This window comes from Protopterus annectens, chromosome 5.part0 (assembly GCF_019279795.1).
Source record: "Protopterus annectens isolate FY-2018-M chromosome 5.part0, PAN1.0, whole genome shotgun sequence".
NCBI lineage: Eukaryota > Metazoa > Chordata > Ceratodontiformes > Protopteridae > Protopterus > Protopterus annectens.
In genome coordinates this window covers 276,736,408-276,751,536 of record NC_056735.1, presented here as the reverse complement: position 1 = coordinate 276,751,536, position 15,129 = coordinate 276,736,408, and the positions used below count along the sequence as shown (strand labels likewise).

The following is a 15,129-nucleotide window of genomic DNA, read 5'->3' as shown; positions in this document are numbered from 1 at the left end:
ATAACAATCTGTTTCTAAACCTCAAAGAATATCTGTCTGCTTCTGCAAAAAGATGCACAGAGTCTTTCTATTTCTGGCTTTTAATTCCAAAATAAAACATATGGAGTATTTATGGGCCTTAGCTCTGTCCCAAGGGTACTTTTCAGCAGCAGAAATTAAGTAAGCACTATACCAGGGTAATCCTATGGCTAGGCTTGTAAAGGCCCCAGGGCCATTAGCCTAGTACACACCTATGAACCTATGAAGACAGTCACTCTGTTTATAAGATCCTAACCAGGATTTCCAATATCTTTAGTCTGAATTCAGAAAATGTCTTTCCTGTAACCACAGTTACACTTCAATATAGAAGGATAAGATTCAACAAGCTACACAGTCCAAATAAGGAAACCGTTATATGACTTTAGTGCGGCAACCTGCAAGCAGAGGATTCTTTGGTACTACACATGTCTGCATAGTTAAGAAAGAAGCATAGCTTAGTTAAACTGCAATACACATGCACAACAGAAAATGCATCCGTATTACATTTTGCACATTTCTCTTAAACATTATAAAATTACAGGAAAAGCAAATACAATTTATTTTTTTTTACTTTTATTTACTAAAGTAGTATTTACATGACATTTTGTTAACACAGATACTTGATTTTATATACATTTATTTATGAAAGTCAAACAGTTTTGTCCCAGTTTATTACATTCTCTCTCACGTACATCTCTCCTTCCAAGACTTAAATAAGTTCTGTTGATAGACAATCAAGAAATGAAACATGAGATAAAAGATTAAGAAAGGTGTTGGTGTTCCCACAGGAAATTAGGATCAACTGCAGTCTGGATAAAAACAAAGAACAACTCACCCACCCATCAAGTGCACTGTAGAATGAAAAGACCCAACAGCATGTGCTTACTAGATGTGGTAAAGCCACCTCACTGTAATAAAGGTAAAACTCTTAAAACCTGCAACATAACTGAGATAATCCCATCTTTGTTGCAGATGCATCTCACATTGGTAGAGAATGCTTCACAGGGGACTAAGAATTCCAGTTGACAGCCTGTGATGGAGACAAGGTCCTTATGTACATCCCGAAACATCCTAGATAACACCGAACAATACATTAATTTCAAGCTAGCATCTAGTCACCATAGCAAGACAGTAATCACCCTGTTCAAGAGGAAGGACCAATGGGATTGCAATATAGACCCAGCATTATCATATTGAATAATACCTTAATTCTTACACAAATTAATTAAGTACTTTGGGATGTAGGTCCAATAAATGGTCTCACTCATGTACTGTCTTCTCTCCTACAGAAACAGTAAGCCTCTTGGTAATAGAATGCCACAGGTAAAGGGTAATAAACATAAGCAATTATATCAGTAAGATAGCTAGTGTAAAAAGCAACAGTTACTAATTAAAACCCAAACCTACATATTCAGCTGATAATACAGTCAATAATATAAAACCAAAAGATTTTTGAAATTAAGTACAAACTTCAAAGGGCTTGTTTATCTTCAAAGCCTTAATATGAACAAAGGTCAGATCTGACAAAGCAAATTTCCAAAATAAAGAAATTAGCTATTGGTAACAGTCTTTGAAGGCACTTCATAAAATCCTTCCACGAGCTATCACACAAGATAGTAATCAGACTTTTAGTCCAGATTCCAGCAGATAAAGTCTGTCACCAGCATATCTAAAACATAAAGCAATTTGGAGAGTTTCCAATAAAATCTCTGTATTGAGCCAAAAGCACAGGAAAATATCCTTCAAGGCCTTCAGTTAGTTTATAAATCACAAAAGCTAATTAATACATTATAAGTGGAAAATTCCCTCTGCAAAGCCATGAAAAAACAAACTGCAAATATTTAGTTCATTACTCTGTAGAATCTAAATCTGTCCATAGTTTAGCAGTTTGGCAGAAGCAAAAGCCATTACCTACAAGTCATTAACTGTCTGTGAAACACTTGCAACAAGATGCATCAATCTTGTAGCAGATAGACGTTAAATAATCAGATTTAGACACCGCTGCTAAGGCTCAAGGACTCTCTTTCCCTGCTCTAAATACTAAAGTTATCAATGGTAAGGAGGGAGGCCTAAGATAAGGTTTATGGATGTGGTGAGAGAGGATATGCAGGTGGTTGGTGTGACAGAGCAAGATGCAGAGGACAGGAAGAAATGGAAACAGATGATCCGCTGTGGCGACCCCTAACAGGAACAGCCGAAAGAGAAGAAGATCCATGGTAAGGCAGTAAATCAACGACAGATTGGATGCTGGCAGTAAAACTTTTAGTATAACATACAAAAGAATCTATCTTGAAAACAAAACACTAGTGGCCAAACTGCATATCACAAAAGCTCATACATTGATAAACAGGGTATAGGCCAAACAATACAACAAAAAAGCTAGTAAACTGATACACAAGGTGCAAGGGCCCTATTAAAATAACACTGCTTGCGATACATTACTGGCAAAACCAACATAAACTTTGTTCCTGCACTTAATTTAGTAAATCTTGTAAGAGAGAGAGAAGCGAAGAGAAGTTCCCAGTAGTAGTCCAAACAATCCAAGGGATCAAAAGAATGAGGGGAGAAGGTGGAAAGAAACTCAATTGCTCATTCCAGATGCAAACAGTGGGATATAAAACAAAGATAAAAAATTTAAAACACAAAAGAGAGGTATGTGAAGCTAAAGCTATCATAGTAAACAAATACCAATACACAGGAGCAGCCAGTCATTTCCATCTTATGCTGTCGAGGAACCAGGACACTATGCATTCCAGGAGTGAAAATGCTCTGGTATTATGATAAAAATACTTGCAAATAAGTACAATAATTAGTAAGAGCAACCTTATTTTAACTTAAAAAAAGCACAAAACATAAGTTAGGCCAACAGCAAGAGCTGATCTGTAGGTTAAAGAAAGTACAATATCACTGTTTTACAAAGCCACAACCTAAGAATTGACCAGAAAAAAAGCTATTATTATTACTTAGCAATTTAACTATATCACAGTCTAAATTAAAGCACTGATAAATTGTATTGCAATTATAACACTTGAAATCTCAGTCAACATAGATGACATGATGTGGAAGGAAGGGCTAAAGTACTACTTGGATACAGATCAACTGTCAGTAAAATGGGATATGTACAGTGACTAACACATTCAAAATCCAGAGTCTCCGAGGAGGGTTTGTGGGGAGGGGTTACCTCCTCCCACCTGTACTGAAAGTATTAACCCAGTGTTCAGCAGCTACACATTAATATTAATTATTGTCAGCAGTGTTAAACAATTTCTAAAGTATCCAACTTTTTTTAAGCAAATGATGTTTCCCCAAGACCAGCAATAATTTTGTGATGCAAGCTAGGTTTTCAATGCAGTGGCTTACTGTAATGTCTTAAAAATCCCTGTGAGAACTGGGTATGACTAAAGTGGGTTTGGTCTTGTGAAATAGAAAGATTATTATAATGTTGTAATCAACATACTGTTTTAATATCAGTAAGCAACATGGAGTCCCTCAGGGCTCAATACTGAGGCCATTTTTTCTGGCTGTAATGAATATAATTACAGATGTCATTACTGTATCAAATATGATCACTTACAGAGATAATACACGTCCACTTTTTTTCTCCAATTAATTTCATTTTCAGAGCTAGTGATGTTCTTCCACAGTGCATGGTACCTCCAAAGAGTCCCCTATCCAATCTGTGACTACCTCCTGGGACACCAGCCCATATCCCAATCCTTTTGGAGACTTGTGGTTGCAGCATGCTGAAAGTGCAACCTCAGTCAGGGAACCAACAGCTGTAGGCCAACTACTGCCCCATTGCTCCATGCTCCTTTTAGGGAGTCCTACAACCAGTAGTGTATCAAACCACCGGCTAATGGAGGAAGACTGAAGAACCACCACAGCCACTTAAGAGATACACAGCTGAAAAGAGTCCTGTCCTAATCTATGTGGTAACATCCTCCATGAGATTATGTCTGTCATGAGGTGTGGCTCCTAGGATGTCCTCAACCATGTCCCCAGAGCAGTGACACTTCCAAACCCATACCACACACCCTAGCCTTGCTCCTGCCCACAGACCTGACTACTATGAACCATGAAAGTGACTGTCCCATTATCACACATCTCACCACCCCTCCCCACCAGGATAGGCACACCTATCCTCTCTGCCTCTGCTGTCAAGCACCCAAACCGCTAATCAAACTTGGGTTGCATGAGCTGTAGTCTGGTCTGTAATGTTGTACACCATTAACAGTCTATTTAGACTATCTGTAACATTTTGTGTAATGGAGTACCAGCTGACCTTTTGTATAGCAAAGTTATTAATGAACATTGTAGACAATATTGTGGACATGTCCCCATATCTGGATGGATTAATGTAGTTGTTTGGATTTAAGGAAGTCCTTGGGTCAACACACTTGTTGGTGATCGATTTTAAAGGTAAAAAGGATTTGTTAGTAAGGATGAGACAGAATGGGTGTCGCCCTACTCATTAAATACTGAAAGTATTAGTTCAGGGCTTAGATGAGGCAATGAACTAGCTAACAATGATTATAAACAGGTTTTAATACTGATATAGTGTGCAAGCAGAAATAAAATTAGTTATACTCCTACACCATCAGTTGGCTAGGTGGGAAAATTTCATGAATTTTATAAGATAACATGCATGATGTGGGAAGTTAATTTCCCCTTAATAACTGAAGATTATTAACAATCTCGATTGGTTCACATTATAAAGTTCATATACTGTCAAAGCTTGCTGAGGAGATTCAGGGTAGGCGTCGCTGAACAAGACATCTATATTCAACAAGAATGAAAGTACTGTTAACTGTACAGTTGTGAATGAATTAAGACGATGGTGCACCAGTCATTCATGTTCTTCCTGGTGATGTACAGTTTGTAAGTTTACTGCATGACTTGAGAGTATATGTATTTATTTATGTAAAAAGGTGTGCATCCCAAAAAAATAGTTAAAATCCATTCATGATTCTTAATTGCATAGCATATGAACTACAAATATAAATTGGTTTAGTATCAGAATCTGGAAGTGGACTCGATCGAATGATTATATCATCGACCCACGTCCGCAAAAATTGACAGCCTCGAACTCCGGTAATGTCGTAGTACAAATAGAATGCAATTTCAGGATGAGTTTTAACATGGGTTGAGCTAGGGGCGAGATTTGTACTTTGACAATATCGGACATTGTCACCATTAGGCCTCCGGACTTCGTTCAAAGTGGCTTCAACCGAATCCATTTCTAGATTCTAATTGTAAACCATATTAATCATATGCTCACTTGATGTAGCTTACCTGTATGGTTTGAAAACTGGACAGAGTTCACTGTGTCAACTTCGAATCCCAACACCTGCAAAGCAGATTAAGAAAAAGAGATAAGTAGTAAGTGCTCTGAAAGACAAATTTGTGAAACACCCATAAACCAGTTATCAAGAACAATACCATGCTCTCATACAAAGTAGTGCAAAATACAACTGCTCTCTCAAAGAGCTGTAAAGGTCCTTAAAAATGAAAATACTTTTTATTTTTATAATATATTTTATGCTGTTTATATACTGTACTATAAATGGACAGCCACAGTTGATTCATGACTATGGTCCTTTACCAAGCAAGACTCACAAGAATAAACAAATATGGCAAAAAAGTTCCAGCAGTAGAAGATACAAATAAATAAAACACATTAATAAAGCAAACTATCAGCTAAAGCAGACCATACTGTTAAACAAAAGCTAAATTAATGTACAAAGACAATAGAGAGCATCAGATAACAGAAGCTGACTAACTCAGTCTAACCTTATACATTTATGGTAACAGAAAAAGTACAGTTTTGTACCTACCATAAATGTAGATGTTCGAGTGTTCACCCTGCTGCAGTCATCACACTTGGGTTATCCCGCCGTCAGGTGGTCCCGCAGTCGGCCAGAATTCCAAAGTCTTGGTCTGGCGTCGGTTGCTGTTGCTTCTTCCCTGACATCAGTGGGCCAGGGGTATATAAGAGGCATCCAACACCATTTTCTTCAGTTTTTCTTGCCCCAGATGTCAGGTGCCCCCAAAAGGTAGGCAATATATATATATATATATATATATATATATACACACACATATATATATATATATATATATATATATATATACACACATATGGCTATATAAAAATAAAACATAACCCTAAGGTACAAGCAAATACACCACAGAGGTAGAATAGGACAAAGTGGTAGAGATAAGTTCAGCTAGCTCAGAGAGGATGGAGGGTAACCCGGACTGCAACAGGGTGAATACTCGAGCATCTACATTTATGGTAGGTACAAAACTGTACTATGTTCGTCATGTTACCCTGCTGCAGTCATCACACTTGGGTTGAATCCCAAAGCTAAGGAGGGGAGGTGGAGTCAAACAGGGTTAGAAGAAGTTAGTAGGCCCTGCAAAACTGCAGTGGCAAAACCAGCTCTAGTCTTAGAGTAAAGAGGTAAGTGATAGTGTTTGGTGAAGGTGTGCACTGAACTCCAAGTAGCAGCTTCCAGAATATCCTTGGTTGGCACTCCCCTGAGAAAGGCTGTTGATGTAGCTGTAGCCCTGGTGGAATGGGACCTAATGTTAGCAGGTACCGGTTTCCCATGATGTGTGTAGCAGAAACGTATGCAATGCTCTATCCATTTAGAAATGGTCTGTTTTGAGATAGCTTTTCCTTGTGATCCTGAAGCATAGGCTACAAAGAGCTGGTCAGTTTTTCTGAAAGCCTTAGTTTTATCCAAGTAGTAGCGTAATTGCCCGTGAATGTCCAAAGAGTGCAGGAGTCTTTCTCCTGTGTTCTGGGGATTTGGGAAGAAGGTGGGCAAGTGAATGGTTTGGTTTAGGGCCACAGTGGATACCACCTTTGGCATAAAGGAAGGATTAGTTCATAGAGAAACTCTGTTTTGATGAAAAATGAGGAAAGGTTCCACTGCCATTAGTGCCTGTAGCTCTGAGATTCTTCTAGCTGATGTTATTGCTAGTAGTAGGGCAGTTTTACATGAAAGAGATTTTAAATCAGTTGAAAAATATGGTTCAAAGGCTGGCAGTGTAAGCTTTTCCAGGACAAAGTTGAGATCCCAAGTAGGTGTTGGAGCTCTCCTTGGTGGTCTTAAGTTCTTAGCCCCTTTGAGGTACTGTCTTAGGAGTGGATGTGAAAATAAAGGAGGATCCTTGCTGTAATGAGCTGAAATTGCTGAGGCGTGGATCTTAATAGATGAAAAGGAAAGTCCTTTGTGTAACATCTCAGTTAAATATTGTAGAATCTGAGGAATGTTCGGCTCCAGGGGATTTAGGCCTTTAGCCTGGTTTCAGGCGCAAAATCTTTTCCATTTGTCTGAATAGGTTTTCCTGGTGCTGGGCCTCCTGGCCTCCAGAATGACATCCATAACAGCTTTGGATAAAGGTGTTGGCTGGTTGTTTAGGTAATTTGCCATGCAGCCAGGTTTAAAGTCTTGAGCTGGCAGTGTAGAATCAGATTGTCTCGCTGGGTGAGCAGGTGAGAAATTTGTGGCAAAATCCATGGTGGGTCCTGGGCCATGGTCCTTAAAATTGGATACCAATGTTGGCGTGGCCAGTCTGGTGCAACGAGAATCATTTGTGGCCTCTCTAATCGGACTTTCAGCAGTACCTTTGCTAGAAGAGGCAGTGGAGGGGAGGCATACACTGTTAATGTTTTCCAACTGAATGAGAGGGCGTCCATTTTCCAAGCTAGTGGACGGAAGGTCCTTGTGCAAAATTTTTGAAGTTGGTGGTTGTGGGGGCTTGCAAACAGATCTATGTCTGGGCGTCCCCATTTTTGAGCTATCATTGCAAATACTTGTGGATCTAGTTTCCATTCGTGTGGATCCATGATGTTTCTGCTTAGGTCGTCTGCCAATGTGTTCTTCTTTCCTGGCAGGAATTGTGCTTGTAATTGAACCTGGTAAGACAATGCAGTGTTCCACAAGGTCATTGCTTGCCTGCATAGAGGGTAGGAATGTGTGCCCCCTTGCTTGTTTATGTACCACATAACTGTGGTGTTGTCTGTCCTTATTAGCAGTTGCCCTGGGTGTAGAAGGTCCTTGAAAGCTGTTAGGGCATTCTGCACTGCTAGCATTTCTTTTTGATTGATATGCAGGTGTCTCTGATCTGTAGTCCAATTGCCCTGAATGCACTGTCCTGCCATGTGTGCTCCCCAGGCATAGTCCGATGCATTCATTGTTATAGTTTGCCTGGCTGTGGGTAAGGTGAAAGGCTGACCCTTGCTGAGGTGACATGCCTGTGCCCACCATAGAAACTCCTGTTGAAGGCAGGGAATGAGTGGAATCATTGTTTCCAAGCTGTGGCTGTGCTGAGTCCATACACTTTTCAGGTACCATTGTAATTTCTCATATGCAGTTTTGCAAATGGTATTAGTAGCATGCAAGATGCCATGAATCCCAAGGCCTGCAGAATTTTTCTTGCAGGGAGTTGGGTCTTTGTTGCCATTATTTTGAAATATTGAAACAGCTGTCGTTTGTCTGGCGTGAGATAAGCCATCTGGGCTGCTGTATTCAAGCTGGCACCCAGAAATATTATGTTTTGTGAGGGCACTAGTTTTGATTTCTTTTCGTTTACTGTGTACCCTAGGCAACTTAGAAGGTGTTTGACAAATGCCAGATGCTGTAAAAGAATGTCCTTGCTTTCTGCTTGAATAAGACAGTCGTCCAGGTATGGGTATATTTGAATTCCTCTTTGTCTGCAGTATGCAATTACTGGTGCCAGGCATTTTGTGAAAACCTTGGGCGCAGTAGATAAGCCAAAGGGCAGTGCAGAGAATTGGTAATGCGTTGAACCTGCAATGAAGCGGAGGTATCTTCTGCAATTTTGTCTGATAGGGACATGCAGGTATGCCTCCTTGAGGTCCAAAGTGACTAGCCAAGCATTCTTGCCCAGCATGGGAAGAAGCTGCTGTAGTGTTAGCATCTTGAATTTGGGCACTTGCAGATAGGTGTTCAGAATTGAAAGATCCAGAATGGGTCTCCATGCTTTGTCCTTTCTTGGAACTAGGAAGAGTCCTGAGTAAAATCCTTGACCTTGCTCCTGTGAAGGTACCCGCTGAATGGCTCTCATGTTCATGAGAGCTGCAATTTGTTTTTGTGCCTCTGCCCATTGATTTGGTGCCAGGTTTGGCATTCCTTTGATCCTTGGTAATGTATGAAAGTGGAATCTGTATCCTTAAGAGACAATGTTTAGAACCCATTTGCCTTTTGTGATGATGTGCCAGTTGTCTGCAAAAAATGCTAGTTTTCCTCCCAAGGGTATTGCCAGGAGAGATTTGCTTGGTAGTTTGAGGATAGAGTCATTGTGTCTGCCTTCTGCTAGTTTGGGGCCTGTCTTCTCCTCCTTTCTGGGTAGCAGAACCCCATTGGTGAGGTTTGTAAGGGCCCTGTGACTGACCTCTGCCCCTTGGGCATCTGTATTTGCCCCTCTGTGATCTGTCTGAAGCTGGAAAGGACCAATTTTTTGTTGGCCAATTTCTGCTGAAGCGAGGGGGTTGTACCTGCAAGAAATCCTTGACCATTTGCATAGATTTAGCCTTATCCTCCATTTTCTTTAAAACCTCTTCTGCTTTGACACCAAATAATACATCTTGTTGTAAAGGTGCATCTAATAATTTTGCTTTAACATAGTCAGGGAGGGTTTGCTCTTTTAACCAAGCATGTCTACGAATGACAGAGCCAGTAACAGCTGCTCTACAGGAAGCTTCCAATGAATCAAATCCGCATTGTAAAGTATGCTTGCCCACCTGTTCAGCTGCATGCAACAGATCCTGCACTTCCTTGAATTCAGGCTGTTCTGAATGTGTGCTCATTTTTTGTTTTAACTGAGACATCAGGAATTGTTGATATTTCAACATGTGAAACTGGCAATTTAATGCTCTCATAGCCAGAGTTGCAGAGGTGTATATTTTCTTTCCCCATCTATCTAGGGCTCTGGAATCTCTTTCAGAGGGCACAGGATTTTTAGCCATAGAAGCTTTTGCTCCCTTAGGATCCTGGGAAATGGTTTCTGGGTCAGCTATAGGGCTTTTATAACGGAATTTGTGTGAGTCAGGTACTCTGTAGTATCTGTCTGGTTTGGCTGGAGCAGGAGGTAGAGAGTCTGGATTTAAACTAGACTCCAAGGAGACATCATCCACAACATCTAAAACAGGAGGGATAGCAAGAGGTCTGTGCTGGGGTAATAAAATGAACTCTCTGAGCCTTTTCTTAGAATCGGAGTAATCCTGCCCTTCCCAGTGGAAATGTTCCCTCATGGTATGTAATGTTTCCCCAAAGGAGTAGTATTCAGGGGGAGATCCTGAGGGAATAGAGTCTTCAGCATCAGAATCCTTATAAGGTGGAAAAGTGTAATCCTGTTCCTCAGAAGAACCTGAGGAGAGAGAAACCTGGTCAGAGGATGCATAATCCTCCTCTTGTCTTGGTCTTTTATCAGGAGGGGAATGGGAACCCCTGATAAGGGTAATTAAATCTTCAGCCATCTTAAGCATCGGTTTCTTAGGCATGGGGCCTTGACCTGTAGACTGATGAACAGATTTCTTAAGCTTTAAAGGAGTTTTAAGCTTAGCATAAGATTTAATGGTGAGTGTAGTCGGTCTGAAGACACCTTCTACAACCAAAGGTGTTTCCTCTGCACCGGTGTCTAATTCTGCTCCGGTGTCTGTAGATGGCTGCGTCGGCCTAGTAGACTCCGCTTGGGAGTCAGCAGCTGTCTGGGGTTCCAGCTCTGCGGTCGTCAGGGGCTGCGTAGGCGCCTTTCTGAAAACCGGAGAACTGGCGTCAGGCCCAGCTGAGGCCTCGGGGTATGGCTTATTCCTAGGCTGCCTGTCCTTATCCTTGCGTTTTTTATGAATTGCGGTCGTCGGCTGCTCTGACGGCATGATATAATTAAATTTCCTACCAAAGTAATGCCGTGCGAAGTCAAAACAGCGTTTGATAGTGCGTTTATTAAACCTAGCGCAAAACCGACAACCTGGGACGTCGTGGTCTGGGCCTAGGCAAGGAATACAATAGGAATGGAAGTCCTTATGAGGTATTTGCCTCCCACAAGAAATACAATTGTTAACTCTTTCTGACATCGGACTGAGGCAAGAAAATGTTCCCCAATGGGGTACTTAGCTTTATTGAAGACTTCTGGCTGAAATTCAAATCGAAAATCTCAGGTGTCAGCCACCCGGCACTTGCGAACTGCTTCTGCTTCGGGCACCGCGCGGCAAGAAAGACTGAAGAAAATGGCGTTGGATGCCTCTTATATTCCCCTGGCGCACTGACATCAGGGAAAAAGCGACAGCAACCGACGCCGGACCAAGACTTTGGAATTCGGGCCGACTGCGGGACCGCCTGGCGGCAGGATAACCCAAGTGTGATGACTGCAGCAGGGTAACACGATGAACATCTACATTATGAGAATTTTAAAAATCTGTGAGCCTTATTCTCTAGTGTTACATTTACATTTCAACAATATGAATGGCATTTTGTCTATAGCAGCCAAGCACTCTTAGCTAAATTATCTAAGAAAATCCCAGATGTCTTTCTGTGTAATGCAATAGGTTCATAGGTTCATAGGTTTATACTAGGCTATCTGCCCTAGGGCATTTATAAGCCTAGCCAGAATGTGTTTGGCTTTCGCCACCCATTTTAAATTTATTTTGCTATGCCCTTTTTCGAGGTTAGTATACTGTGCCTCTGTCTAACAGTGATACCCGAGGTAAACCTACGATCTCCCATCCACTCATCAAGATTCCTCTTGAAGAGAGTCAATGAGGGACTCTGCCTAACCTGGACTGGGATTTTATTCCAGAGTGAAGGGAGCCTCTGGGTTATGAATCTGTCCCTCCAGCATGTCCTATTTATTTCAGTGCTGAGGTTCAAGTCTCTCGAGCGCGTAGCTCGATGGGATTTGTATTTTCTGAGGTGCAGCATGTCCATTAATTCCGGGTTGGACATGGCTTTATACGTCAGGCACAGATCACCTCTGAACAGGCGGTATGCCACTGAGTAGAGCTGAAGTTTCTTTAACCGGGCAGCATATGGCATCTGTTTGAGCCCTTTGATCCTCTTGGTGAGGTACTTTTGGGGTCTTTCCAGTTGCTGCAGGTGTCTGGTAAGGTACATCCCAAAAGGGGCATTGTACTCAATTATGGGCCTGATGAGGGATGAGTAAAGAGGCACGATGATCTCCCCTGATCTAGATGTGAATCCCTTCATGATTAGGTGGGCTATATAAAATGTTTTTCTAACCACTTTGGCCATGTGGTTGTCAAATGAGAGATTGCTATCAACTTGGGTCCCCAGGTCCCTAATTACTTCTTCTGTACTTAATGGATTACCACCTACGTGGTAATTTGTGGACACTTTGTTTTTGCCAAAGGGGATGACTATACACTTTTTGGCATTTAGCTTGAGGCCATGGCTCTGGCACCAGTTGTCTGTTTCTATGAGGCCCTTTTGGAGGATACTTGTGTCAGCTGGAGAGTCTATTATGGCGCCCAGTTTGCAGTCATCTGCGAACTTGGTCAGCCACAGTCCTTCCGTGTTGGCCTGTACCTCAGAGAAATATATACCGAACAAGAGAGGTCCCAGGACTGAGCCTTGTGGGACACCACTTGTAACTGGTTTGGAGTCTGACATGGCTCCAGCAATTCTAACCATGTGGGTTCTGTCCTTGAGCCAGTTTGCAATCCATCTAGTGACATAGGGGTTTATATTTAAGCTGGTGAGCTTATCTATAATGCCAGAGTGGGGTATTGTATCGAAGGCTTTTGCGAAGTCCAGGTAGGCTGTGTGGACCACCTTCCCCTCGTCAATGGCCTTGGTGACTGTTTCAAAGAAATCAACCAGGATTAAGAGGCAGGATCTGCCCTTAAAGCCGAACTGGGTAGGATCCAGTGTCTGTAGGTCCCCAATATCTTTATTTATGAGGTCCATGATGATCCTTTCCATAGCTTTGCAGACCAAGCTAGTCAGGCTTATGGGGCGATAGTTTCCAGGATCCGTTGAGGCACCACCTTTATGGAGAGGGACCACTGTTGCTGTACGCCACTCTTTGGGCACATATCCTGAAGTAAGGCTGAGACTGAACAGTAGTTTTATGTTTGGGTTTAGCTCTTCTTGGAGTTCATGTAGGGCCAGCCGTGGCACCGTCTGGTCCCATTGATGCTGTGTTTTTTGCTTTGGAGAGGGCGGCTCTTACCTGAGCATCTGAGATGTCAGAGGGGCAGCACTCTGCTGGGATAGATATTTGCCCTTTTGGTGGGGAGGGGCGGAGAAGTTTGCGCTGAACCTGTCAGCTAGGATGTTGGCAATGTCTGTGGGTTCAGTGTATTTTTTGTCATTTTGGACTAATTCTGAGCATATCTGGGAATTACCACCCAGGTTCCTAACATAACTCAAGAAAGCCTTGTGATTATCCTTAGTGTCCTGTGCAATTTTTCTCTCGAAGCTGGCCTTAGACAATTTTATGAGTGCCCGTAGTTTTTTGCTAATACTGATCAGTGATGCCTTCCCTTTTTGGGATTTTGCTCTATCATTTAGTAGCTTCCTCTTTCTATTGTATAGTTTGTTTATAGCTGGGGTCCACCAGACAGGACGTCTGCCTTTGGAGAATTGGATCTTGGTTTTATTTGGGATCGCATGATCCATGCATTCCTGAAGGTGTTCATAGAATGCGTTTATAAAGGATTCTGCGGTCTGGGCCGTATTTTCCACAGGCCCGGGGGCTTTGAAGGATTCCACCTCGGTTTTGAGGAGTGTGAAATTTGCTTTAGAGAAGTTTTTCACTGTGGTTTTCTGGGCAGGGGGTGGGGTTGGGATGTGAATATCCAGTGAGATTAGTTTATGGTCTGATCTTACCAGTGAGGGATACACTTCTGGTCTGGAGCATAGAGTCCCCATGTTGGTGATGATCAGGTCCAGTATGTTTTCCCCTCTTGTGGGAGTGGTAACAAGTTGTTCCATAGCATTTGAGTTTATAAATTCTAGGAACCTTTGGGCTAGGGTGTTGGAGCTAGAGTAATGCTCCCAGTCTATGTTTGGGTAGTTGAAGTCGCCCAATATAATGGTGTTTGGAGAGACCTTCATATTTTCCAGTGTTCTCAGAAAGGCCGAGTGGGGTTCCTGGGTTTGGGAGGGTTGTCTGTGTGTATTGTTGCACTTCTCATACATCTGTGTTTGAATACAAAAATCAATGTTATGACTTGAATCCTGACATTTTAGTTTCACTACAGGCTCATTTTTTTCTGTATGACCACACCCACAAAATAATGTTAACTTGAATACTGCCAGTTACTTACATATACCATCAAAGCATTCTAGGTAACTACAACCACCATACCTCTTTAGTGGAACAGCTGCTTACTTAAATTACGGTTTGACTAATAAACTATTACACGTGTTAAGTTTCAATGTAGGGTGTTCCACCTGTGAGACTCAACTGACAAATTGTCTTACATGGATAGAACACTCCCTAGCTGCTGCACTGAACATGGAAATACACATTAATGTAGATTGTAAGGCATTGCGGGTTCAGTCTTTCACGATGTCAAGTCAGGAGTACCTGCAAGAAAATTTTCAAGGACCATCCTTCTCAACAATATTAACTGCAACAGTGACATTTTTAAATCAATCAAGGTAAAATTTAATTTTTTTCATAGTAAGGAGATTACTACCATCACTAGGGTTTGCTATTTACATTTGCTTTGGAAAGTGTGACAATACACTTTAAATATGCAATAATGGAAACCATACAACAACAGCAAAGTATGATAACTAATGAAAGCCTTTGGTGCTGAGCTGCCCATATTGAACTGAGAGCAATGAAAATCAGACCGCTGAAACCAAAGTTCTTAGCATCTCAGCAGAAATAAATCCTCTTCAACCTGCTGTGAGCAGATGGCCCCCGTACTACCCCTAACCATTAAAATCACTTTCTGTAACACTACCATTATTCAGACAAATGTATGAATGTGCTATGGGTTTTTGGTGTTTGGACTGCAAAGGAAGCTGGTTAACACAGCCGGTGGTTTCACCATGTCTCAGTAATACCTATCTACTGGCCAGATTTTTTGTAGAATGTCCAGATTTT

The 15,129-nt window shown here is 41.7% G+C and overlaps 1 protein-coding gene across 1 annotated transcript in view; it reads right to left on the bottom strand.

Moving 5' to 3' along the window:
• The window catches only part of PDXK (pyridoxal kinase), a 933,402-nt gene that overhangs the window by 849,500 nt on the left and 68,773 nt on the right, over window positions 1-15,129 (bottom strand). Inside the window, exon 2 of the mRNA XM_044072247.1 lies at window positions 5,311-5,365. Within this exon, the coding sequence (XP_043928182.1) occupies window positions 5,311-5,365 (55 nt within the window). The remainder of the gene's footprint in view (window positions 1-5,310; window positions 5,366-15,129) is intronic.